The following is a 27,944-nucleotide window of genomic DNA, read 5'->3' as shown; positions in this document are numbered from 1 at the left end:
TCCCACTTGCCGACTTTTAAGCAACCTACAAGCCTTATTTTCCACCATCTACTACAAACTATTCTTGGACAATAATGGCTTGGCAGGATTCCCCAAGCCACAAAAGACCAAAAATCTGCTGGACAGCAAGCACCCTATAGCATGTTATATAATAAATCATAAGATGCTTGTCCTCCTTTTGAACAAAGTCATGAGTATTACATTTTTCTGAATTTAGCTTAATGCCTTTTAGATATGTAATATCTGTTTATTGACTAAATTCTCAAAATAAGAAGCAAAGTACAAATACAATGCTAAAATATAACACACTGCATCCTATAATCTGTTCTCGCAGATCAAACATTCAACAAAGTAAGTGGAGGTCTGGCTCATAGCTGCCTTTGCATTTTCCACAGAAGTGTGCTGTATTGTAGTTAACCTTTGGCGTATTCACTCATCAAGTTCATGGTCTGCAAACTACCACACTGCCCCCAGCAAGTGCCATGGAAGGCTACAAAAAGTATAAGACAAGAGCTTACTCCATTGGAGGCTTAATGTTTAGATGAGGGCTAGAGAGAAGGTCTCATTGCCAAAGTGCTTACCATGCAAGCATGAGGACCTGAGTTTGAATACATATCACTCATTTAAAAAATAAAATACAAACCAGGCATGGCAGGCAGTGTGTGTGTTCTGCTAGTTCAGGGAGGTACAACAGGAGAGTCCCTGGAGCTTGCTGACCAGCCAGTCTAGCCAAATCAAGGAGCTCGGGGTTCAGTAAGAATCCTTATCTCAAAAAATAAGGTGAAGAAGGATTGAGGAAGACACCCATCATCAACCTCTGGCACACTCACACACACACACAGAGAGAGAGAGAGAGAGAGAGAGAGAGAGAGAGAGAGAGAGAATATGGTTCAGATTATACATATGCATGTGAGCTTCAAACTCTGAAAAATGATACAAGGATTGAATCAAGAGGAATATGGCAAATAAAAACATTCCACACCCTGAAATTCAGGAAATAGATTTAGTTTATTTGTTGCTGTTGTTGTTTGTTATCAGCCATGACAAAAGAAAGAAGTAGTCTTTTCTCTAGTGATTCAGTTAACAAAACTCTTCCCAAGGGGCCAAGGGCATTGCATTATCAACTAGATAACTCTCCCGTGATGCTAGCTATAACTAAGTACAAATTTAATTTTGATTATTATATTTTACAGCTTCCATTATATTTATAAGTAGAAGCATGTAGAAGACGGACCTCTTATGCATCCTTTTTAATGCAAATAACCAATCAGGCAGATAGCTCTACAAGTGTTAACCTTTGCTTCTCTCATTTGAGGGATTTCTTTTTTATTTGGATCCACCCAGGTAATTCAGTGGGAGTTCAAACACATATTCCCCAAAGATGAAAATGTAGAAGGCACATTTAGAGATACATCTTTTCTATACCCTTTTCATAAGCTGCACTAAGCAAGTAGTTATTCTTCTGGTTGTGACTAACAAGCTAGAGTGGTATGCTTTCTTAGCCTGCTTTGACTCATGTTTAATTCTAATTCCCAAAAATATCAAAGAGTTTTGGTGACCATTTCTTCACCCTCCTTAAGAGTTTTCTAGCATTTTCCTTTTACTTAGACTTTATCTGGCAAATGAATTGACTTGCTAAGACGACAAGGTCAAAATCATTTATCTTACCTCAGTAGAGCAGTTCTCAAACCCTCATCCCAGGATCAGCAACCTCAGTGTCGCATGCAAGCTTGTTAGGAATTCTGAGCTGCATCCACCTGTGCTTTAACAGGGAATTGTTATTCAAGGCACAATGTGAAAACCATGGCTGGAACTGCCCCACAGGAGGAAGTCTGAATGGAGAGGAAGGTAGAAGCAGAGCTAGATAGACCCAAATGTCTCACATTCACCAGTCAGATGACACCCACCTCTCATCCTAAAGAGAAATAATGGCATCCACTGAAAGACCATGCCATCTGAGAAATCTGCACTATGTTACCCAGAAGTAGATCCTAGAGGCACAGTGCCTTCCACACACAACACCCACCCTCATCCCCCAAGCTGATGAGCAACGCCATTTGTCCTGCACAATCTTCCCCAACCCATTAAGAAAGGGCCTCACAGCATGGACACTCAAAGCCAGATAACAGAAAGAGGCCAGATGGAATTAGACTTCTATTCTTAAAAGACAATAAAATAAGAGAAGGAACCAAATGATGACTTCTCAACCTTATCGGTGAAGCCAGCTTCTGCCCCAAATGCCACCCACCTTGTTGAGCATCAGACTTTCTTACAAAAATTGTCATTGTCCAAAATACTGTAAATGGGCCATCCCTGCAGCTACAACTTCAAGTATTACATCTTTCCCTTTGATTTGAAAGCAGAAACATGGCTCTTCTATCATAACCATAAACCGCCCACACACAACACAGTGTTTCAATAACTGCTAAATGATACAAGATGCTCCATTTCAATATAATGGATTACTTAATGATGCCCATTGCTAAACAAAGCAACTGAGGAAAATTTCATACAAAGTAAATAACTTCTCATTGCCCAAAATAAACTGCCTTGTGAGGTGAATGTCTTTGGAAATTTGAATGGTTAGGAGCTGGACCAACAAAATTAATTTGAACAGTAAACCTTAAATGCCTTTCTAGTGTTGAAAGTGGCAAACAACTTAGCATGCTTTATTGTTTTAAAAATTCACCCTGAACAATTTAATACTTGTCTTGAGTTTTTTCTAGTAGTTTTGCAATACAGATTACTATTCTTATTGTTGTAGAAATAAAGTAATGGTCACTTCTTCCAAACGAGTAAATGGGACAGGGTTCTTTAGGATCTTTTTAAAGTACTAAGTTAGCACATATATGGGTTCCTTTAATCTGATACTGGGCATATTCCAAAGATGTCTTCATCATGTTGAGAGAACATAATAGATATCTTCTCTTTCTATTTTATCTTCTTTGAGTCATTAATTCTCCGCACGTCTCTGCAGCGGTTTTTCAGTGCAAATCCCTAGGGATGCCCTTAACAAGCAGACAAGTGAACAGGTTTTTCTAATTTACTCATTTGGGGGGAAAAAATCTAACTGTGAACTAAAGACTGTGTTAAGTTCTGTAATCCAAAGATCATGCAGAATTCTCAGATATGGTAAACAAAACAAATCCCAGACCTGGCTGCTGGCAGAAACATGATCTTCACAGTCACTCTCTTGTCCTGCCTTTTCTACGCCCGCTGCTCTTCTTCCCTTATCCCACCCATGTGGTCCCAGTCAGAAGAGCAGATGAAGGAGAATCTGCTGTGCCATCAGAGTATTCCACTTTCTTTCCATTCTCCAGTCCCACCATTAAACTCTTCCCCTGAGTGCTCATCATTTAATTTCTAGTTTTTTTTTCATCAGGATAGGCCTACATTCTCTTACCATTTCTCAACTTTGCATCCAATATTTAAAATGACCTTTGCCCTAGTTATAATTACATTATAGGATTTTCAAGTTTTTCAGAGTCGTCATGGTGAATTACAGAATTTTGCCCCATGACCCCACTTCAAATGTAGTGCTTTGATGAACCACTTGCACATTTGTCTGTTTCGCTTCCCTGTCACTCAGTGTAGACTCTGAGCTTCTTAAACCCATGGGTCATGATGCACTGCACAGTAGTTGTTTGATGAAGAATACATAAATACAGTCATAAATACATGACTGTAAGCCCTGTTACATCCTCTACCTGAGTTCCCTATGTCACACTGAGACTAATAAGGCCTAGACAATCTGTGGGTTGAAATTACACAAGCTGGTAATTACAGCTAGAATTGATGAACTTTGACTTCTGCTGTAGGATTTTTTCTATATGAACATATGCCTCAAATGTAAGGTTCTGACAAATACCTCAAAAGCATTACATGCCCTTGTCTCTCTGGACATTGACCTAGCATGGACTCCAACCTCAATCAACGTCTTGTGTAGGCACTCTTCACTCAGTCATTCGTTTGGCCATTATTCAGCAAATATGCATTCACTGCCCTGGAATCCCAGCGTACTAGGTGCTGACTATGCCTGATGAATGCCGCATGTGCACTCTCTGTTCTCCAGGAACTTTAAATCTATTGAGTGTCCAGGCGATAAAGTGTTGGAAGGTGAGGGTAGAGGACTATGAGATGGCCCAGAAGAACTGAAGCATGACATTTAAACCAAGAACAAAAGGATCACCAGAGAACCCATTACATTCCTGTCTCACTTGGTTATAAGCCTTGGTGTAATTTATCATTTTACATAAGACAATTTCCCACCCACCATTCTATTCTGTATTCTTCTCACTGAATTCATACTCTGACTTCCACTTGTTCCCTAATTAAGTGTATTATTGAACCCTCTGGTAGTGTTTCCCTCCTTCGAGTTCAAATCCTGCCTGTCTATTCCCACCCCATACTGTTTAATTGCAAAGACTACATCTCTGTAAGTTACTTATTTGTCAAACTTCTTGAGGATAAAAGGGCTACTATTTAGTACTATTGCAGACTCCCACAAAAAAATGAACAATCAAATACTTCATAGGTAACATTTCCAAGTCTCAAGCCCCATCCCATGCATACACCATTAAAAATAATTAAAATTTTAAAGTGAAATAAAATTTGGGCCACAGTCATGATTTGCCAGCAAACACCATTGTTATTAGGATAAAACTAATAAGCATCATAAGTATTCATCACTTATTTCTTCTTTCCAGGGTGAATTTTTACTTATTCAGTTATCAAACACTAACTGGATGGTGAGCAGAAGATTAGGCATTGCAGGGATATAAAGATGAGTGATGTTTCTAATCAGTAAAGATAAGCACATGAACTCAATTAGAATTCAGTGTGGTGAATAACCACACAGTCATAGAAGCAACTGTATCAAGAAGGAGAAAGTAGGTCAGAGAAGGCTCACTTCACTGACATATATCTGGAAAGATGAAGAAAATTCATTGCATGTAACACCATGCTAAGTACTAAATGGCACAAGTTAAGTATGACTTTTGACCTCTCCATAAAAGAGAAATTGATGCAGGTTGAAGACTTGGACTAAAAGTTAAAAAATAGGGTTGATCATCTTAAACAATGAAGAATATATTAACAAAAGAGAAATTATTTCTGCATTGCCATAAGAAGGAAATTATGAGGATTTTCCTCCCAGTGGAAAAACTGCCGAACAGTTCAGATGATCACAGAAGACTTTCTGCAGGACTTGTTTACTAAACTAGTTAGCACTGGCTGATTTAGTTTTGTTTACTCTGCTGATAAGTATCTCTAAGATCCTTTTGAAAATTCAGTGTTTAATAGTAAAACTAGTAGAGTATGTTAAACTGGAATATACCACTGCAGAAAAAAGGCTTACATGAAATTTTCTGAGCCACTTTTCAGATATAGGAGGTAAAAGGAACTCTTCATGACTTAATGTTGAAATGATCTATTAATACTGCTACAAATACCGATGAATCCTGAAAAACCCCCAAATATTCACAATCATTGCAGAAAACTCTTAAACACCTTGATGCCTGAGTGTCTGGGTCTGCAATAGAAACAGAGTACAACTGGGGAAAGTCACTGCTAAAGGAAATGGGAGGTGGTAACTGACATCCTGGCAGAGGGAGAAAGAGAATGGCTAAATGGCTCAAAAGTGACAATCTTGAAATCATTACTGACTACAACCACTCCTGCTGTCCTGAATTGCATGTGCATGTGCATGATGGCTTTTTGTCAGCATCCTGAAGTGCAACTTGGCTGTTCTACTTGATTCTTTACCTGTCTCTTTCTCTCTTTCTAGCCGGAGACCACCCCCATCACCAACTCGTCCCACTATAATCCGTTCACTAGAATCCTCCCTGTTAGACTAAATGAAGTGTCTAGCATGGCAGTTAATCGCTAATTTGTGTGAAAGCAGCATATTTGGTAACCACTGCAGTAAACCATGAGTAGCCGCATGTATGAACACCAATAGGCAAGTAACCAGTTTTACTAATACATTCATCGCTCATCTTCATTGCTCATGGTACATCAGACCTTTGGGTTTGACTCTTAAAAACTGCTAACCTATAGAGGATTAGTATGTTGTACTGACCAAGGTAGTTTTGTATAGCAGTCCTATGCTTTGAAACCATTTATCTACCCAGCATATATTTAAATTTACTTTGAAAGACTTTTCCAGGCTATCTACAAAGAAGTTCGTAAGAAAGATTTCTTAACAGCTATGATAGTTTAAAGCTGAACATCTCTTCCCCCACATCCTGTTTAGGGTGGCAGAAATTCTGTCGTCTGTTATTAACTAACACTATCACCTACTCCATAATTATATATTTAGTTCCTTTTCCTTCTTTATTTAATAAGACTGCTAGGAAGTGATATTTTAAAATTAGGATTCCCCAAGATGAAAACTTTTCAAGGAGCACAGGGTAGTTTGCAAAGGCAAAGTCTGCACCGCTTGCTAGCAAGCTTCTCTTTCTGCCAGTGTGCTGAAGCTCATGCTGGAAGCACACACAGCAGGGCAGTAAAGCGTGGGTGTTCTGGTAATCAGCTGATAGACTTGGCTAGTTTCAGAGTTTAAGGAAGAAGCAAAATCCCACCATTCTCAAAGCAACTGGGAAAATAGAATTCATTAGCTTATATATTCACTCCTTTGTAGGATATGGTGAAGGAAGGCAGCATAGGAAAATATTTAATTTTTCAAGTTGATCTTATTTTCTGACCTGGATAACTGTACTTTCATACTAACTCCAGTTAATTATTACTATTATCTTGGCTGGAGCAAAAATAAATCTATGCTAATATGCAATTCATATTGTTTACATATAAATAATTATATAAGAATCCCTTTAAGACTCATTTAGTGCAAGTTTCTATCCATTCTAGACTTTTTTAAATCCTGAGAATTAACATGACCTAATTAGATTGAAAGAATGGTCCCTGAAATAGAAAGGAAAGTTGTCAGAGATGCCATGGTTTAAGAGCACAGCTCACACGTTTACAGATGCACTGTGCCAGGTTGCTCCCGAAAATGGCTTTGAACTGCTAGGCTGCAAAACAGATTTGCAATTTCTAGGATTTCTAGAATTTACAAGAGCAGTTTGGCCTGGAGGTTAATAGTTCAGTCTTGAGGCTAAGTTCTGAACTACCTATGACCAGATGATTAACATGTAGGAAAGAGCCAGAAGCCAAATGGAATTCTGTCTGCTAACTGCTCCCAGACAGCAGAGCAAGCATTTGCTGAATTGTGGCGTCCAGTATCATTCCATATTCCACAGAAGTAAATCAGCTTTTACTAACTGCAGTGCCTCCCCTTGAAAGCAGCAAACATGATTTGTATGAGAACTTAACTTTAATTTCCTGTGTAGTTTATACCCAAAGCAGATACCCATAAACTATGAAGTAAAAACCTTTAACCATTATTAAAAAAAAAAAAAAAAGAAAAAGAATTTTCCAAGTCAAATGGCACTTTATTGAACTTATTCTAATGGGTTACAGCCCATTTATAATTGGAACAAATTAGAAAATATGAGACTTACAAAAACAGCATTTCAATTTTTAAAGTTATAAGTGATAAAGAACATTACCACTGTAACATTTCTCATATCTTCATTTTTTCTTCATTGGAAAAATACTTAACTCTTTGTGAATGGAGCTCATCTACAAGATGCACATTTGAAAACAGTATCCCAACTAAATGGAAAAAATGTCAAGCAAAACTTCATAGTTAACCAACTAATCTGCAGCGAGATCTTCACTCAAAACGTCCTCTTTTTAGGATTCCCTTTGCTTCTTCCTTTGAATACTCTCAAATAGGCAGCTAACAAATTATATACTTCAGGGTTTGGCTTTGTACTTACTGTGGTTTTGCATTTTGCTGTATTTCAAATTTTTCCTTCTGTTAGGGGAAAATATTGCAGAAAACCGCTGGTGTGTTCTCGGATCAGCACAAACCAATGTCAAAGAAAATTGGAGATTTTTTTCCAAGTTTCTTTCCACTGATTTTAGGCAGTCATATACAATGGCATCTGTCATCTTTGGCTTTTGCTTTTGGACGACAGTCCCACAGACACACTGTCTCAGTCGTCCTCCTTTGTTGGTACAGTTTTGTTCTGTTTTACTCCTATGATCTATTTGGTGTCACCCAGCACCTTCCCCTGCCCCCCCCCCACCATCCCTACCCGGAATTTCAGCAGTGTCATTCCAGAATATTTTCAGTTTGCTGCAGTTAGAAGGGTTTACATCCTGCTAACAGAAGATACCAACATGAATGAAGTCAGAAGCTCTGGAGTTTGTGGGGGCAGCGTGCACACAGGCCTTAAGACAGGAATAGAGCTTGAAGAGCTTTCTGGCTCCCATTCCAAGTTTCAATCTCTTGCTCAACTTCTTCCTAACAGATTAATGTTACCAACATAATAGATGTAGCTTCTTCTTGTCTAGCATAATAAGAAAAAAATCAGTGTGTTTAGGGTTGAAAAAAATAACCGTACATGTTCGATGAGTAAATCTAGTTTTACTTTCACATGTTAAATCTCGCATGCACGTTGGATAACTGGACCAACCATTTGCTCAATTGTGGACAGATTTTGAACAGTATTGATTTAGAACAGGTAGTATTGCAGTTCCAAACCTCATCTACCAAGCAGTCCCTCTGAGTATATTGCTTTTAGTGTGTTTTATAAGATAGAAGAGCAGTAGGCCTGTTTATTGGCAATTTCACTGTTGAGATACAAATTCATTCTATCCAAAAATATAACAAAACTAGTACCTGTGATATAAGCCTTCTGTATTTAGAATTAAAATGTAGCCACATAGATTAATTTTGTGATGTTTTGGTATAGACTGTAGTCATAACGTGAGATGGGACCTAATACCAGTATGTGCAAGTGCTGTCATTTTCTGTGTATTCATTTTCTCTGCATGTTTCTGTGAATACACGATATACAGAGGAAATTTGTTTCTGTAAGTACATGTATTTTCTGTCCCTTTGAGTAAGTAGGTTCAAAAGCACCTGTTAAAATGTCACAAGCATGAGTGTGATTGTATGTGCATTGTGTATATACATGTATATGTATGGGTATAAATATCAATGTAAACATGTTCAGTATGTAAGAATATGAACATATTTTTTAAATTATGCTAGCATACGATATATGTTGGGAAGATCTGCCATAATATGCATAACATACATGAGGCATACAAAAATTTCCTAACTGCATACTGAATTATTCTCAGAGGCACAAAGCTTGTGAAACCCATGATAAAATAATGTCCACAGACATCTGTATTGAAACACCCAGGATCGCTGCCTATGAAGGAATTACCATTAGTGGTAGTTTGACAAAAGGTTATGAGATCTGAAAAACCTTTCTTCAAGGTCTCTAGTTAAGAATTATGATATATTGAATTCCTGAACTAACTTAAAAAGCTAAGTATAGTCATTTGTTCTTTACATGAAAGGTAAAAGGTATATATATATATATATATATTCAGTAACACAATAAAAGGAATGGATTTTTCTGAGTAAAATTGTCAACAGTGCAGGGGATAGGTTACTTAGTTCCTTTAAGGCAGGTCATCTACTCTTTTGAGCAAAAATATTGCATTTGATAAACAGTGTAATTTAAATTGATAGGAATCTCCTTAGGATGAAGAATAAAAGCCCAAATGGGTCTCTGAAATGTCTAACTTGGTGACAGATGATGATGTATAAAGACTGAAGCCATGAGTTTTATATCATTTCACCTAGAGGACTACCAGCTATGAGCTCAGAGTTCATGTGAATGAAGCCAGACATTTTTAGAGAAATAATCAATAGTTCACCAGATCAAACAAACAGTTCTTTCTAAAGAACTCAAGTCTGTCTTCTAGATAATATTAGTCAGTCCATCTAGTTAAGTTGTTTAAAATGATGTAGTGCTCTGTATGTGAAACTATAAGAATATTTTTGAAATGTACATAGTATATGCACAGCTATTTGTGTACATATGCATATATGTAAGAATGTGTACGTGTGAGAATGAGAGCCAGGAACCTCAAAGAATCTCCTGTTTAAGACATGTTCATACTGGTATATTGGTGAGAAGTCTCACCTCACTGATCAAGGGTTTCACATGTGGCTCACCTCCAGACATTGATTTCTTTGTAATCTTTCCCTTTAAGTTCCTTCAACTTTGGTCATAAAGTAATGTTTTCAAATTATAACAAAAGCTACTGTCCTATATTGACTGCTGCGAATATTTGAAAATAACTTCTCTCAAATCAGAAACCCCACCACTGTTCCTTATACGTTATTTCATATGTACTTTCGTTTCGCTCACATGTATATGTTCCCTTTCTTTCCCTGTTCTGAATCAAACTTCTCTTTTACTTTTCTATGAATGATGAGTACATAAAAGTGAAATCTTGTCTTCTTTGTTAATTCTTCAATTAATGAGCCAGAATACTGTCCACTGTCTTTTTGGCATTTTTGAGATTTCTTAAAATGCTGACAATATGGATTCTAGGAATGGAACTTTTGAATTCCTAAAGCCTGTATCATCTTTGAAGGTCTCATTGTGAAAATGTGAAACTGTGTTTCTGAAACTGAAATAAATTATTACATTTGAAGGATCCCCCCCACTTCCTCATTCTTGCCTGTATATTTCAGTAATACCCCAGAGTAAATTTTTACTGCCTTTTTGCTCAAAACGACCCAGAATTACCAACATGAAGAATGATGACATGCTGCATTCCCCATTAAGTTGGGGAAGGAGAAGATATGTAGACAGAGCAAATTAGGCAAATCAAAGGAAGGAAAGATGTTTTCCCCTCATCTGAAGTAAGAGTCTAGGATTTAAACCTTAGACAGCTAGATGTATGGTGTGACATCTGCCAACAAGCAGTGTGGCAGTTTGCCACTGGAAAGGAAGTATTTGTGGAAAACCCCAGGAAGTAGGAAGAAGGCTGCTCTGCCTAAATGTTAGGTTAACAGAAGTCATTTCATATAGCAATCATTGGGTGACTAGCTCTACAGCTGGCCTCTGTTACTTGCTCATTGGGCAAAGAGGGGGGAAATGTACCTTTTTCATTTTCTCCATAATAAGAAAATATGAGGACCCAGTAGTTACACACAACCTTTTCCCAATTGAGTTTCCAGATAATAAATACTCTTCATTATAAGAGCTTTGATGATGGGTTCCTTATCAACATACATAGTCCCAAACTGTGCTAGCTAAAAGCAAAGGATAAGGAGATGAAAGGAGAGAGGCGTTGGTTTATTTTCCATGCTCGACCTGGATAGTAATTCAAAGCAAAACTGGACAGATTGCTGTGTTAATGCACTTTTTCTGCTGTAATTTCCTTCTCTATACATTTCCCGTGAGTGGAGCTGCCATGCCTTCAAAGGAAGCATCCTCCTGGAAGACAGTCTAGATGAGTCATCTGTATAGTTGTGTTTTGTTTTAATGTGTGATTCTAGCATATGGTGATAATACTCAGGATACATTCTAAGGAAGACTACCCCCAAAAGCAAAGGACTGTATTACCTACCATTATTTGGTGAATATCCATTTGTGTTTTAAAAACAATTCTAGCGTCAGTATAAATCTCTGATTTGTTTTCAAGATTCTCATTTTTCTGCTGCATCCTTTCAAATGTATTTGGAGAAATGCATCTGGTGTTTGGTTTCATTAAACCCAGCCTGCCTCTCTTCTACACATTCTCAGCACTGTACATTTTGGTTTATTTATTAGTGTTCCTTCATACTGTGGTGACATAATAATTAGAATATATGTCAAAAATATTGACTAAAATTACAACCTTAATTCAAAGTGCAAATTCCAAAAGTGTATCTCCTGATTTTGTAACAAGCTTTAGGTTCAGGTGTAAGAGTGAGATGAACACCCAGCTCAGGACACCCTCAGAAGCACTGGGTGCTTTGTGACAACAGTGTCTGAGTCCCTGAAGGAAGAGCTTATAAGCACAGGAGGCACAAAAGTAGAATAGAGATACACACATGCAGTGAGCCTTAACAAACCTTGGGTAGACCTTGCTTTCTTCTGTTACTTTATTTCTTTACCTTTCCAAAAAAAAGAGCTGCATTGAATTCATTTTATTATTTTGTGGGATGATTGTGAAAGAATGGATCCAGGTCGATTTAAAACTGAACATTATAGAAGAATTGAAGAAAACCCCATTCCTGGTGTCTTTCCCTGCTTTCTTTCCCATGCCTTTAGTTAGGTTCACCCCTCTGTTCTGGGATACTAAGTTACCTAAATGATGGACAAAGAAAACAAGCAGAGCTTATTTTGTGAGATTTTTCACAGAAAAGAAAAAAATATATGAGGAAAAATACCCAACGCTCTTTCCATAGCAAGGTCACCATCAGACTAAATTACAATAATAGGACAGATCTAAGAGAATATATATAATTCATCATTCTCATTCATTGTTTTAATAATAATTTTTCTCATCTCTTTCTTTTAGAAGATGTTTCATAAAACATATCTATCAAGTTACTCTTTCAGAAGATTTAACAAACTATAACCTAAACTTATAATCTCGATTACATAGATCTATGACTGATGAATATACATTTGTTGCACTTTGAAATTTGTTAGTAGCTCAGTACTCCAATCCAGTACTCCAGTACCTTTGTAGTTTTACATGTGTAAAGACCATATATGTTCAACACTTGCCTTCAAGCACTCTGTGTAAATAATATAGAACTATGAAATATCAAAAAACCAAACTAGCAAGATCCACAGTGGAACTGCCTGACCCACCACGTTGCCATTCTTTGTCAAAGGTACTTTTCTGGCAACAACAGGAAAGTTAGATACAGGATAAGTGAAGATGAGGAGAAAGGAGCTTTCTGAGGGAATGTCAACCCTGGTGTTTGAAGCAAACTTTCTAGCTGTCAGGGAAATATATTTTCAGACATAAAGTGTCTGATCTTGTTTCTGGAGAACACCAAACTAGCTCCAGTGGGAAGGTGTTTTGGCATTTGCTCACAGAATGTCCTTCAGCACTGTGAACTTCTGTTCAATTTAATGGCTCACCTCCCCACCCTGCTGAGGTAATTAAAATGTTCTAAAGCCCCTTCAGAACTCAAAAATAGTTTCTGTTTGCTAGGCAGGTGATAAATCTCATTCAGCCTGACAGAAATTTAATTACACTTTCTTCATGAAAACACCAGGGATACCCATTACCTGGGTTTCACAAAGTCCAAGGCTTGGAGACCCCCCACAGTTGAAAGGTTAGGGACTGAAAACAAGTTCTTCATCATTTAAATGGATAGGAGTCCCCCTTAGTGTAGCCAGCTTAAATTGGATTGGAGAAAAATTGGTTTTAGACTTTTGGAAAGGCAAAAAAAAAATTTTTTTTTAACCACTGTTCAAAAAGAGCCAAGTTAGTTTGGCCTCATTAACATCTCACAGAAGATTAAAAAAAAAGTGGTGTGTTTGTTCTTTACAGACCCCACTGTTCCACGCACTGAAGTATCTCATGATTCAGGCGGAAGTGGGTATGTTGTTGGACACCTGGACAGGTAGCACAAAGCCAAGCCCCACCAAGAGTAAGGCTTGCGATAACCTTACAGTTCTCCAGCTAGCCATAAGCTCATAGAGATTCAGTTAGAAAGAGGGAATTAAAGTGCAGAATTCTGCTGCAATCTCCTGGGCAGTCTTTATTGAGCCTTCTGTTTGTCTACTGCAAAGCTGTTCACTACAGTATAGAGGTTATTATATCTTCTGTAGCTGCCAACCATCTTCCCTTCAAACACCAGAGGCTAATATCAAGATGAAGCACAACTCTGCACTTCACAATTCATGGTCCTCATGAGACACAAGCCAGGCAAGGGATATATGGATGAGCCTAGTGACTTTGGACCCACTTCAGAATAAATTGGAATTTTAGTTGCACTTACCTCTCGGGTAGAGGGAATTCCTACAAATGCTGGGGCCATCAAGAATCAGTCCTGGACTTTTATTTTCCCTAGCCTTGATTCCAAGCTATCATAGGCCACAGTTATTCACCTGGAACAAATTGTTAGCTACAAATCCATTGCTGTAATAATAATCACTGATGATTTCTGCACTGAGATGATGGTGCTCATTTAATCTTGTGACACCTTCTAATCTTCTCATTTTAAAAAATATTTCAGTTGCACATTTCTTTATCAGTTCCCTCTCCCCCTGTAGAGATTTTACAATATTCACTTAAATCTTTGGAAATAATTTTGCATCATAAAATAAGAGTCAGAAATGAAGAACACAAGCTGTAGAGATTTTCAGAAGCTTACTCCTAAATCTCCTAAATTTGATCGCAAGGATTTATCATTCCAAGGTGCAAGATCTTTGGGCAGACACAAATGCCCCATACCTAGCATGCTGTTGGTAGCCTGGGAGAGTCCTAAGAAGTCCTAACTTTGCCCTGTGGGAAGCTTTCATTTCCCCTGCATGCCTGCCTGGGTTTGGTTTTGCTTGATTTTACTTTTGTGGGATATTTTTGCATGCTATTATTTGGATTTGTTTTATAAGTTAAACATTGTTTCCTTCCTCTGCATCTGTGATTTTCTTTTTTGTTATTTTGTTTGTTTTGTTTTTACTAGGCGACCCCCTCCTGCAGTTCCAGGACGACCATCCTAACCCCCGTCATGTCATTCATCTCCTTTTCTTTCCAACAACATGTCTACCCATCGTATTTAAAAGCCTTTTGTGTTTGCACTATTTATCATATGTACATAAAAACTTTATTTTTGATTTATGTCTGTAATAAAAAATAAAGATTATTCTATATAAAAATGCATGTGTTCCAACTCTTTTTCTAAAGAAAATGACCAAAATTAAAATAAATATTCATTCCAGCTAATGCCAGGTAAGATGAAAACTGCATTTTTTAGAGACACAGTGTCATGCAGCCAAGGCTGACCTTGAACTGAGTCTCCTGTCTCTATCTCCCAAGTGTTGAGATTATAGGTGGGTGCCATCATGCCCAGCTCCTAAAATATGCATAATTTGACATATTAAAGAACTGAATAGGAAAATATTTAAGTTATTAGGGCAGTGTGATTTAGGTGCTATTTGGTAGAAAATGATAATGTATCTTCATTTGAATTTCTGTCCAATGGAAGAGTAAAAAGAAGAAAATTCTGGGAATCCAGAAGGCTAAATACTTTGTCTGCCTCTAGGAATTTCATTAACAGCTATTATTATGCCAAATATGTTTTCCTATTATTCTTCTAAATGCTATAATAGATGATAAAATCAGTTATGTTACAGAAGAAACTGTAGGTCTGAAACACCTAAGTTCACAAATTCTATTTGGCAAATTTGGGGGTAAAAATAAAAATCTTATCATTCAAAATACAAACCCAACTAAGCAAGGAAACCTTGCCACAGAAGCAGATTCTTCATGATGTCAGGGAAGTGCTAAGAAATGGAATAAATAGGAGTTTGAAGGAAAAGAAAAATTTGAATGCATCAGTCTTTAAATAATATTACAATATTGAAATTTTCAATGCTGATTTTCATCCCCAATTATGTGGCAACCTTCCCAATGGTTTCTAATTTAATTCAAAAGTTTCTGTTTTGACAATTTACATGGGTTAAATACGAATTGAAAAGTAGCCAGCCCTCCTCAGATAAGACCAGTTGTGAAAGGGCCTCATTTCACTATTTAAAACAGAATACTAAACATAAAGAGAGTTAATCATTCTTCGGGACTTTGTTTTCCACTTATTTAACTGGTATTGCATTTACACTTGACCTGGGGACGTCCTGGCAAGGGAAGGCATGAGGAAGATGTGGACAGGACCCGGGAAGAGGGAACCACAATTGATGAACTTCCTCCATCAAATTGACCTGTGGGAGGTCTGTCAGGCATTTTTCATTGCTAATGGATGTAGGAAGGACCAGCCCACTGTGGGCAGTGCCATTTCTGGGCAGGTGGATCCGAGCTGCCTAAGCAAGGGAGCTGAGAAAGCCAGGGAAAAACAAGCCAGTAAGCCACAGGTTTCTATGGTTGCTGCTTCAGTTCCCTGACCTGACTTCCCTCAGTGATGGATTGTGACCCTGAAGATGTAAGATGAAATAAACCCTTTCCTCCCAAGTTGCTTTTGGTCACAGCAACAGAAAGCTAAGACAACCATCTTATTCTAAAAAGACCCCTCATTAAAGTGGCTCTCTTTGGGTCATAAATATAATTTTTAAGAATTGAATTCTCCACTAAAAAATTCAAACCAGTTTCTCAGGTTTAAATTTTCCTATCCTGTGTTACCTCCATTTTTACTGTATCCAAGGCTCAGTAAAGAACAGAGCTGCTTGTAACAAAGTTCAAAGCTTCCAAGCAAGGCATTTGGCCAACTCTCTTATATATCCCAAGGCAACTGAGCTCATGGGAAATAATACACACACAACACACAGTCTTTTCCCCTTCCCTTCACCTCAGCCTAGACACTTGCAAAGGCCAAAAGGGAACATCTGGTATCCTGCTCTATCACTCTCCATCTTATTCCTTTGAGTCAGGATCTCTCACTGAACTTGGAGCCCCAAGGAAATTCCTGTCTCCACTCTCCACAGCGCTGGGGCATACATGTAGCCACACTGGACTTCCTACATGACTTCTGAGATCTGACCGCATGTCCTTGTGCTTAGGCAGCAAGTGCTCTTATTCACTGAGCCATCTTGCCAGTGCCTTGACTTTTAAAAATCGATATTCTTAGTGGCTGCATCCTCATGCTAATAGATAAAACATTCCCTGATTATTTCATACCTCTTTTGTCACATAAAATGAGGTCGTCAGAGAATTTTCTTCAATTTATTTTTTTCAGGTGTTTGACATTTTTTCACTTTGTCTAAAACTTAAATACATACTTATTTTTACACAGTGCTCCAAAATTTACAAAAGTTACAACTTAAATTGGCCTGATGAACCACAAGAAAGGGAAATTGCAGAATGAAATGCCCTTAGTCTCTTAAACTGAGTAGAACCAAATAGAAGTGTATTTCCTTTCTTTGATTTTATCAGCAAGAAAAAACAAGAGGCAATCAGAGGAGAAAGGGAAGAAACCTGGAATAAAATTAAACTATGCTAAGGCTTTCTGACATGCATTACTATTAACAGTATTTACATATTTCACAAAGTACTCTTCTCCAGCTATCTATTAGCTTTCTGAACCTACCTCTACCTCCATCTTCCACATGTGACAGAGTTGGAAAGGTACTATATTCTTCAATATTGATCATAGCTCAGGATAGTCATGGAAGGCCAAACTGTTATTTCTTAAAAAAAAATAATAATAGGCCAAGCGTGGTGGCATATGCCTTTAATCCCAGTACTTTGGAGTCAGAGTCAGGCAAATCTCTGTGAGATTGAAGTTAGCCTGCTCTACACAGAGAGTTCTAGGTCAGCTGGGGCTACAGGGAGACCCTGTCTCAAGAATAAGAAAAAAAAAAAAAAAAAAAAAAAAAAAAAAAAAAACAACATAGTAGTCCCTTATGCATCAGATATTTATTGGACTCATAATTATATCATAATCAGCAGGAGTATCAGAGACGTTAGGGGATAAAAGAAACTTATAAAATAACTAAATAAGTAATTACAACTTATTTCTCTGACAAGAAAAAGGTTCAGTCTTCATTCTGAGAACTATTAATGATTCAAGTGCTGACACAGCTGTTTAACTTTGTGACAGCATTAATCCACTTGTCCCAATCATGAGCTAATGTTCCAGAAGGTGGCACTTGTGACTTCTGACAATGAAACAATGGAATTCATTTCAACCAATCAGAAAGCAAACTTTTCACTCCTAATAGAATACATACTGCAAGACTCTAAATGACTCAGGTGTTAGAGGAGAAAGGGACATGCTGATATTAAAACTGTAAAGGGGTCCACGTACTGCATCAGGACCTAACCACGGGGTAACTCTGCAGCAGTGTTCTCTGACAGCACGGAGGAAAGCTGGTGTTCCCAGTCTACAGCTCAAAAACACCAAGAACATCCACAAGATGGAAAAAAGAGAGCTAAAGGTACGAAAAATTACACAAAACTTCCAATCCTTTCCTTATGGTGTTTCACTGGTAGATAACTGTCCATAAACCTTGGGGACCAGGTACAAATGAGGGGTGTTTTAGACCATCCTAGTAGTTCAAAGCCAAAAGGAGTGTGCTAGTCTGACTTTCATTGCTGTGACAAATGCTAAAGAGAAAACAACTTAAAGAAGGATTTTAGTCCAAGTTCAACCAAATTCAATGCTTTGGGCCTTACAAGAGACAGAATACCATTAAACTATGTTAAGGTTTGTTCATATGTATTTACTATTAATGTTTATATGCTTCATAAGGTACCCTTCCTCAACTATCCATTAACTCTCTGCCCTATCTCCACCTCCATACTTCAGTGTGGCAGAGGCTGCCATTTCATGGAGGCCAAGAGGGAAAGAGAAGGGGCAGAGAACAAGACCCATCTCTCCATGGCATGTCCCAGTGACCTACTTCCTCTAACAAGGCCTCGCCTCCTACTTTTCACCACCTTCCAGTAGTGCCGTATTATGATCTATCAAGGGATCGATCTATTAATTAGCTCAAGATCCAATTATTTCTTCAAAACCCAGCTGGCATGCAGGTCCTAAACATATGAGCCTGCCGGGGGGCATTTCACATTTAAACCATGAAAAGGAAGGAAAAGCAAGAACTGCATTTGTTACAGGCAACGATTTTTAATGTATATTGGGTGGGATATACTTTAAAGCTTATTATCTTAGGGCTTAAAAATGCTGTACTTACCAACATGTGTTTTGTAATTTAATCATAAGTATGATACAGTTGCAAAAAAAAAATTGATACTGGGGGGAGGGATGGAGAGGGGATGACTCACTGGCTAAGAGCACTGGCTGCTCTGACAGACGACCTGGGTTCAAATCACAGCACCCACACGGCAGCTAACAACCATCCGTAATTCCAGTTCCAGGTGATCTGGATCTGATACCCTCTTCTGACCTCCGTGGGCATTGCACGTCAGGGGTGTACTAACACACATGCAGGCAATAAATTAGACACATAAAATAATAAAAAACATAATAAATTTAAAAAATGATATTGAATTCTTTAGCCTGGTTTTCTGAGATTCTGATGTTAAACTTCACTACTATAAATCCATTTTTAATGAAGACACAGAAGGTTAACATTGCTAAAAACAAAGGCTGGAGGAGATGTTTCAGTCGGCAAGGTGCTTGCTGCACAAGACTAGTGACCTGAGTTTGGATCCTTAGAACCCAGGTAAAAAAGATGAGTGCAGAAACATGCCTGTAATCCCCACAGTAGAAAGTCCAATGTGGACATGGAGTATCCCTGTGGCTTGCTGGCCAGTCACTCTAGACAACTGGTGAGCCCAAGATTCAGTGAGAGACTTGTATTTAAAATAAGGTGAGCATGACTGAGGAAGACAGTGACCTCTGGTTTCCATATGCACACACAACGTGTACATGCACACACATATACCCACAAAGATTGCTAAAAACAAAAACAACTTTGCTCTTAATCACATTGAACATAGGATACTGTGCCATGAAATCTCTGCCATTTAAAGGACAAGTGAGTTGCCTCCATCATCATAGAATGCACCTGCTGCTTTTATTTCTGTTGCTGCTTAATACTGTAAATTATTGTATTTCAATACTGACAACATTTTAAGAAGATTAAACACTAAGAATGCCAGCAGGTAGCAGGCTACAGGAAGCATTAAGACCACATACTACTATGTCCATACTCAGTTTTAAATCAAATTTCATGGTATTTTATATCAGATCCACTTTTCAGCCCCCAGTAACATCCTCAATGCTAAAAATGTATCATTTTGTATTGCCTATACACTACTAAAATCTTAATCTTTTAGGCTCTTCAGGACTATATTTTCTTCTTATTCTCACCCCTGGGTGTGCATTTTAGAAAGCAACAGAGAGCAAATTAGAGCCAAGAGACAGTTTCTTCTGTCTGCCTTTTTCTCTTTTAAAGACAAAAAGTATTCTCAGCCATGTACACAAAAGTTGCCTGGAGCCTTACGGATCTGTTTGGCAATTTAGAAAGAATGGGAGGCCCACAGAATTCTCATGTACCAGAGTCCAAATGTGACTTGGACCCAGCACAAGGCCAAGAGCCATCCTGGGACGATGAGCAGCTAGCCAGCAAGCTTGGGAAAGTAGGAGCAACTTCAAAGGGGTCCCACGAGACAACAGCTTCCTCTGCCTCAGCACTGGTGAATACTGTGCAAAGAACTATGGAGCTGTTCCATTTGGGGCAGATCTCAGGCTGATCCTGGATGTCATGGGAAGCAAGGTGCCAACTGGTGGCAGGAAAGAACATTTGCCGCTTCCTTTCTTACTCCTGAATTGCCCGATGGAAGAGGAAGCATGAGAAAACAGTCAGGCCTGTGGAGCTGTGTAAATACTGGGCAGTTGGGACACAACTGTTTCTTAACTCCAGCTGTTGGAAGTCCTCCTATTCCAAATATGCACCTGAGAGGGAAGTGGTACTTTCCTTTGGTTGGTAATTGTTGTTGTTTCCCAAGGTAAACAAGTCAATGATGGCACCTGAGAGTTGAGGAAGGACCAAGCAGCCAAAAGTACTAGCCTAGCCTAAGCCATTATCATGCCCCAGCAGACCAGACCTTCAGCTGGTTTTAATGTGCCTCTCCCTGCCACTGAGCTTACCAGCACTCTCCCAGTGACAGAAGGAATATGTTTCCTCAGGCCCTGTGTTCCAAGGTTCTTGGTCAAACAATGATTCTTACCTAAGCTCTGTAACCTTGCAAGAATCAGGCTTTCTTGAATACCTCAATGATGACATTGCCTGTGTTAAAATTTTCCCAGTTCTCAGAAGTCTGGGTCATTATCAGCAAAGGACTCTTGTCAAAATGCATATCACTCGGAAAATGAGCTCATGAATTCTGTTAATGAACCACCATAGCATCTTCCTAATGACATAATCAGAGACCGTACCTGCCTCAAGATGAGGAGACCCCAGAAGTCAACCCCTCCCTACCTATCAACACTCAACACTCTTAGCACATTATCCACCTTGTACTTACTGGTACTTGTATCATTGGCCTTTATCCCAGCCTATGCCAGCCATCTTAGAATCCCTAGACTTCCGGGCCACCCTCCACTGTAACCACCAAATGTTTCTTTGCGTCTTTGCTCCCATTTTCCACTAATCACAAACTTTTGAAATAAGTGCACTGTACCCAAACTCCTAACTCATTACCCAGTCAGAAAAATTGCCAGTATCTTCAACCTAGTCTTCAGGATAGGTCCTCCACAAGCTTGCTCTAACCTGATTTTCTCTAAGGGTACTACTTCTCCAGAACCCTCAAAAAGGGGCAGTATGTGGCACACATCTGTCCTACAGCTGAACCAAAAGTGGGGCAGGTGCCATTTTGGTTTTGATTTCAGACCATTCTCCCTTCCTCCTCCCCAAAACTCCTAGCTTTGAACCTCAGGGTGTAATTCTAGTACATCCTACTCCACACTAAATTTCACTGTTAATCTTCAGTCCAGTCTCATTCATTTCACAATGATTCTAGCTCTTGTTACGCGGCTGCCCTCCCCAGTGCCAGGCCTGTCTTAGTTCCGGGGCCTTTTCATATAAACTTAGTTAATTCACCCCATCCTGCCTCTCATTTTATTGGGCTTCACTCTTCCATTTATCTGACCCACCCTATCTCAGCTACTCACCCCCCATATTTTAACCTTGTCTATTCCCTGGCTTTCACTTCCCATTGTAGCCTATTTCTATTGTAACCTTATAGAGCTCTGAAATGCTGACCTTTTGTGCCGTCCTGTAAACATGTCCTCCCCTTAATCTGAGGTTTACACTTCTTATCCATCTTAAGTTCCCACAATTACTCATGCATGGTCTTTCTCCTTTCTCCCTGGTCTTTCCCTCATTTGACTAATCTACCACTCTGGTTAAATCCAGCTCTCCTTCACTACCCTGGTTTATACCACACAACTGTACATAGCCTGGATACAAGCGCTCACATGAAGTGGGAATTAGCTTCATTTTAAATTCAAGATCAACATGCTCAAATGAGCCCTTACTACTTCCAGGAAGTGATACTGATCGTCCCATCAATCTGCTCTCCCAGTAGCCGCAGCTGTCCCAGTATCTTTGGTGCTCCCAGTATCATCAGCTCGCTCACACCTTGCCTTGCTCCATCATTCTTACCTGACTCCTTCCTCCACATGTTCTTAAAAGCCGAAGCTATCAGAAAAGAACTCCAAGAATATCACCACCTCCTCTACCACTTTCCATCATCCATGTCCACGTACCCGATCTTCCCACCAGTCCCCAAACATCCACTATTTCTCCCTCTCTCCTTCCACTTGCATACCAGATCCCATCTCTTCTCACCCAGACATTACTCTAGTAACTCTGCGCTCCCAACTGGCTCTCACTACGGTTTCATTTCCATAGCATTGCTTTATTTTCTTAGCTTTTCATTCTCTGTACTAGTCCCTGGTTCCCCTTTGAATTTCTCTTCTACTTTCAAGCCTACTCCAAATTTCTGCCCACCTCATGAAAGACCTATCTTTTTAAGGATGTCAATGACCACCTCCCATGTTAAATCTGAAGGGCAATTCTTAGATTTTAATGATCACAGCTAGTCACCCTCTCCCACTTCAGTCACTTTTTGCACTCGATTTCTAGGACACAAAACCTTTTGAATTTCCTGTTCAGTGGTTTTGCTGTCAGAATTTCACACTTGTTCTCTTCCTTAGCAACCTTTGTTCTCTGTAGTGCTCAGTCCTCTTGTTTTTTGTTTTGTTTTGTTTTGTTTTTTTCCTACACACAGTTTCTTGGTCATCTCCTTCAATGCTATAGCTTTAAATATCATTTATATTACCAACAAATCCAAAACTTGTATTTCCACTTCATAGGTCTCTATCAACTCCCAAGCGCCAACTCCTGCCTCATCATCTGAGGCTTCGTATCTATGAAACATTTTATACTCAACATGTCCCACATGGAGTGTACTCCCAAAAATCCCCACTTAAATTCTCCTTTCTCCCATCTCAGTTGATGGCAAATCCGTCTTCCAATTCACTCAGGGGTTAAAAAACAAAAACAGAAAAACTTCTTAATTAATAATTCTTCCCTTTCCCATTTCCCATTCAAATCTAATACACCAAAAGGCCCTTCTTGGTTTTACTTTCAAATTACATCCCAAATGTGACCATCTCTCACCACTCCCCCTCTATTGCCATCATCTCATTTGAATTACTGCAAAAGTCTCCCAGTGCTTCTTCCTGTTCTTGCCCCATAACAGCAACACATGTCAGATCACATTCCTGTTTTCCACACGGCCTCTAATGGCTCCAATCTCACAGTAAAAGCCAAAGTCCTTTCCATAGCCTACAGTGTCATACTGATCTACCCTCTCTCATCACTTCCTAGCCCCATCATCAGTCTTCCTTGCTTACTGCATTTGGGCCTTCCTTACACTTTCTCAAACATGCCAAACACTTTGTCTAGGACCTTTGCTGTGGCCCTGCCCTCAGTCTAGAGTGCACTTTCCCAGAGAATCAGGATTACTACCTCACTTCCTACAAGTCTTTGGTTAAATGCTATCTTTGTCATAAGACCCACTCAACTCCTGATTTAATATTATACCACATTTTTGTTCTCCATTTCATAGCATTTACTGTCTTTTATTTATTTATATTTATTATTTTCTCCTTCTGCTAGATTCAAGGAACTTTAGACTTTTTATTTATAGATAGATTCCCAAGCACATAGAAGAACATTTGTCATATAGTAAGTGCACAAAAATATTGGTTGGCTGAATAAATATCTGCAACCAAACATCATAAAACACTAACTATATAAGTTCATAGACATAGATGTTAAATGTTTTGTTGAATGTTGGAGAAAAAGAATATAGGATGAAGGGGATGATGAGGGACTTAACAAAACATTTAAGTCAACTACCTACCAGTTAGCCTTTAGCCCTTGAAGCAGTTCAGCTGTCAAAACAGGAAAGCATTGGCCAAACCTATCATCATAGCCTTAGAGAATTTTCTGCCCCACTCTAATTCTCAGCCTCGTAAACTGTAAAATGGAAATAACTTCTGTGAAACTATTATGAAAAGGAAATAATGTATAAACAAAGTGCATGGCACAGTGACTAGGACACACTGTGTGCTCTAAGTTGTAGAATTTTGTTTATCAAGCCCTGTTTACTATTTGCTTCCTGAGTTTATGGAGATCTCTGACGCTGTAGTCTTTTTTTTTTTTTCTTTTCAAATCACAAGTCAGCAAGAATTTCAACTCGACTTTTACAAAAAAGAGTATCAATAGCTTCCACAAGATGGCACTGTGTCCCAGCCTACTTCGCTGAATTTCAAGGGTTTGAAATATTGCATGATTGTGTAACTGATGCCCTCTGCTGACATGTTTTTCTTGTTCTTGAGCCTTTCTTTGGCTTGGAAAATATAAATGAGGGCCTCCTATGTGTCCCCATGTATGCTCAGCATGAACTTTTAAACCCATAGCCACCCAAAAGTTTTCTGAAGTTACGATACCCACATAAGTACATAGCACCGACTAAAGCATGCCCTCCATACAGAACCACTCATGCTGCTACACATAAACATGTCTTCTAGCTACCTGCCAATTAGAAATCAGCCACAGCACAGCACAAAATTAGTCATCTTTGGCCGGCCCTGTACCCCTGGTTCTCCTTGATTTCTTCTACCCCAACTTCAATGTCTGACGCCTGTATTACTCAACTTTCCATGGCTGAAAATATCCCTGTGATAATCAACCTAAAGGACAAAGGACTTGTGTTGACTCGGTACCAGAGGCTGCAGCCCATGGTTGGTTGGCTCTCGTTTTCAGGCCTGTGGTAAAGCAACACATCATGGCAGGAGGGAGCTCAAGGTCAAGCAAAGCTGCTCTCCTTAAGATAACTAGTAAATAGAGAATCAGACCCAATATCCCCTTCAAAGTCACACTCTTAGTGACTCAACTGCCTTCCACTAGTCCTACCTCCTAAAGGTCCTACCACCTCCCAGCAGGATCATGCCTTTAGCATATGGGCCTTGAGGGCCAGATAAGATCCAAACTATACCAGCTACCTCCCCATTTTCCTTCCTTGCTGTCACTTGCCACACCAACCTCTAGTCTTCCCAACAAGAAAAAGAACTCAGAGAAAGGGGTGCAGATAGTTTTGTATGCAAACAAGTATTTGACAAGTTGAGATTTATTTACTACTGAGAACTTTTCTCCTTACCTTCTCCCATAAAACAATATTTTTTAGAGAACTAAGTCATAATCTACTTGCAATCTTTCAGTGTGGCTTAAATTTGAGACTAACAAGGTGACTACATTTAAATGAGTGACTTTCCCAGCAACTGCCATGCTGGGTCATAGCAGTCATTTCCTGGGCATGAATTCCTGTCAGGCACAGTCTAAAGAAGCATCCTACAGGTGAGTCTTCTGCTAGTACCAACACTTAAAGGGCTTGGAAATTCTCGATATTTTAATAAAAACATGACTTTTTGTTTCCATTTTTCCAAACTCTTTTCAGAATTGATTTACATTCCTGGACTATACAATTTCTTGAGATACATTTGCAAAAACATGTATTTTCATTTAGCCTAAGCTTACGCTGGTCAAATTTCAAGAGCTTCTTCTACTATAAATCAATATTTGTATGGTGGTTGGAATGAGAATGTCCCCCATAGGCTCCAAGTATTTCAACATTTTTGTCCCCAGTTGGTAGTGCTGTTTTGGGAGGTCTTAGAAGGTGCGCTCATGCTGGAGAAACACATCACTGAGGGCAGGCTTACAGAATTCTTAAGCCTTGCTAGATCTCCAGTCACTCTCTGCTACCTGTGCCTGCTTGAGGATGTGAGTGCTTAGCTTCTGCTCCTACTCCATCCCACTTTTCTTGAAAGTGGTTCAAACTTATAACTCTGTCAGCTTACTGACATGGATATCGCTGCCATACATTTCCTAAAGTTGACAAGTGGAAACTGTTCAGACAAGTATATGGAAATATAAAAGAAAAAACCCTAGTTTTATACAATTCTTTGCTATGTTCAACTACTATCCCCTAATGTGAACACTAAAATAACTACAAGCCAGTTTTGGCACCTTTAAAGCACAAGGTACTCAAGTAACCTATCACCGGCAGTTGAAGGATGCTTTGGGTGCCACAGGTTGGTCTCTTAGTTCTTTTTCTCTCCATCAATCAGTGACCTTTGTTTGTAAAAAGCAGTATAACTGATCTTAGTGGGAAATCACCATCTTTAAAATCATGAAACAATATGCATCTATCCGAGTAAACAGAAAAAAGGATGCAAGATGACTGACAAGGACACTAGCTCAAAATCCTGTTAGACATTTATGAGAAATCTATGTTCAGAGAAATCAAAACATTTTTCAGGATACTACTCTCTTGATATTTCTGATCTAAAATCAGAAACTCTCTCCAAATGAACTTTCACAGAAGGGAACAACTTCTCTGGCAAGTACCTGCTATATTCTGAGTCTTCACTCCCTTCAAGTGCCAACTATTAAAAGACATCCAGTGTCACTTATTCAAAATGTTTAGGACCAGAAATAATTTGAATTTTCCTTTTCTTGGGTTTTGAAATCTTTACATAAAGGGATATCCTGGGGATTGGACTCATCTAACCTGAAATTCACTTTTACATGTACACACACACATGGTAATTTTATATTTTTTAATAATTAAAAAGTTATGTATTTCTATATGAGTGTTTTGCCTGCATATTAAGTGCACCTGTTATGCAATACCCCTGGAGGCCAGAAGAGGGCATCAGATGCCCTGGAATTAGAGTCATGAACAGGTGTCAGCCACCATGTGTGTGATAGGGTTCTCTGGAACAACAGCTAATGCTCTTAACCACTTAGCCATCTCTCCAGATCCTATTTTTAATAATTTTTAACATGAAAATTTTATTGTGTTGAATATTCACATGGCACATTACTTGTGCTCAAAAACTTTCAGATTTGGAAGTTTTGACTTCAGAATTTTGCATTTGAGATGCTCAGTATTAATACAGTGGTTTGTGTTAAGCATTCATCACATTACATATACCTTATCTAGCTGCCACAATTCTTGCATTTTAAAGATGAAAACTGAGACACAGAGCAATCCGGTAATTCAAGATTTCATAATTTCCCCCTTCTTTAGACAAGCTGGATTGCACATCACCTGCAACAGAGCCCAAGATACTACTGAGTATCACCAGACCTGAACCACACTCAAGCTCCCACCTCCAATACTCCTCCATCAAATCTCTATAACAACCGCCCCCCCCCCATCGCTTTCCCATCTTTGTGCCTATGCTAAGAATAGATGTGGTAATGTATGTAGTCACACTTTGCTTGCATGATATAAACATGATAAAATTTGAAACAATTTACAAATCACATTTCTTATGTCAAATCAGATTTATAGCTATTGAAATATTTATTTTATCTGGAATTTTGAAGCTAGGAAGTGAAGCTCAAACTGGTTAGAAATGATCAGCTGAAGCAGTGACAACTGCCCTCACTGGACAGGGCTGCTCTCTCCATAGTTTTCTACATCCACTTTCAGTCATACACTTGCTAACATGACTGACCTGACTCCCAAAACCTTTTCTGCATTACCTTCAAGCCATCTTTTGCCACCCACCTCCTATGTTTACTAATTACTTCAGATAAACTTTATCTCCAGCCTTTCTGAATACCCCTAACATTTTACTTTTATTACACATAACTCATTTATTAATGATGTACATGATTCACTAAGAACTAAAAAGACATTTTGAGTGGTATTGGACAACAAAGTGGATTACCACCAACTTGGGTTTTAGAATCTGAGCTCTAGATACAAGTACCCCTTAATACACAGAAAAATCTAAATAATAAACCATACACACATAGACACACACACACACACACAGC

The 27,944-nt window shown here is 38.8% G+C and overlaps 1 protein-coding gene across 7 annotated transcripts in view; it reads left to right on the top strand.

The window, feature by feature from the left end:
- Dnm3 (dynamin 3) overlaps positions 1-14,765 on the top strand; it is a 605,597-nt gene extending 590,832 nt beyond the window's left edge. For 5 of the 7 annotated variants that reach the window (XM_008848501.2, XM_008848497.3, XM_017802043.2 and 2 more), the window contains one exon: positions 5,786-10,584. In XM_008848501.2, the coding sequence (XP_008846723.1) occupies positions 5,786-5,855 (70 nt within the window). In that variant the 3' untranslated portion in view covers positions 5,856-10,584. Of the gene's footprint in view, positions 1-5,785; positions 10,585-14,572 lie in introns of those variants that run through there. The other 2 variants (XM_029553749.1, XM_008848499.3) reach the window with 2 other exon arrangements.
- The last annotated feature ends 13,179 nt before the right edge of the window (positions 14,766-27,944 follow it).

This window comes from Nannospalax galili, unplaced genomic scaffold (assembly GCF_000622305.1).
Source record: "Nannospalax galili isolate Female #2095 unplaced genomic scaffold, S.galili_v1.0 scaffold624, whole genome shotgun sequence".
Taxonomy (NCBI): Eukaryota; Metazoa; Chordata; class Mammalia; order Rodentia; family Spalacidae; genus Nannospalax; species Nannospalax galili.
Note: the sequence above shows the minus strand (reverse complement) of the source record. Positions and strands in the feature narration are given on the sequence as shown.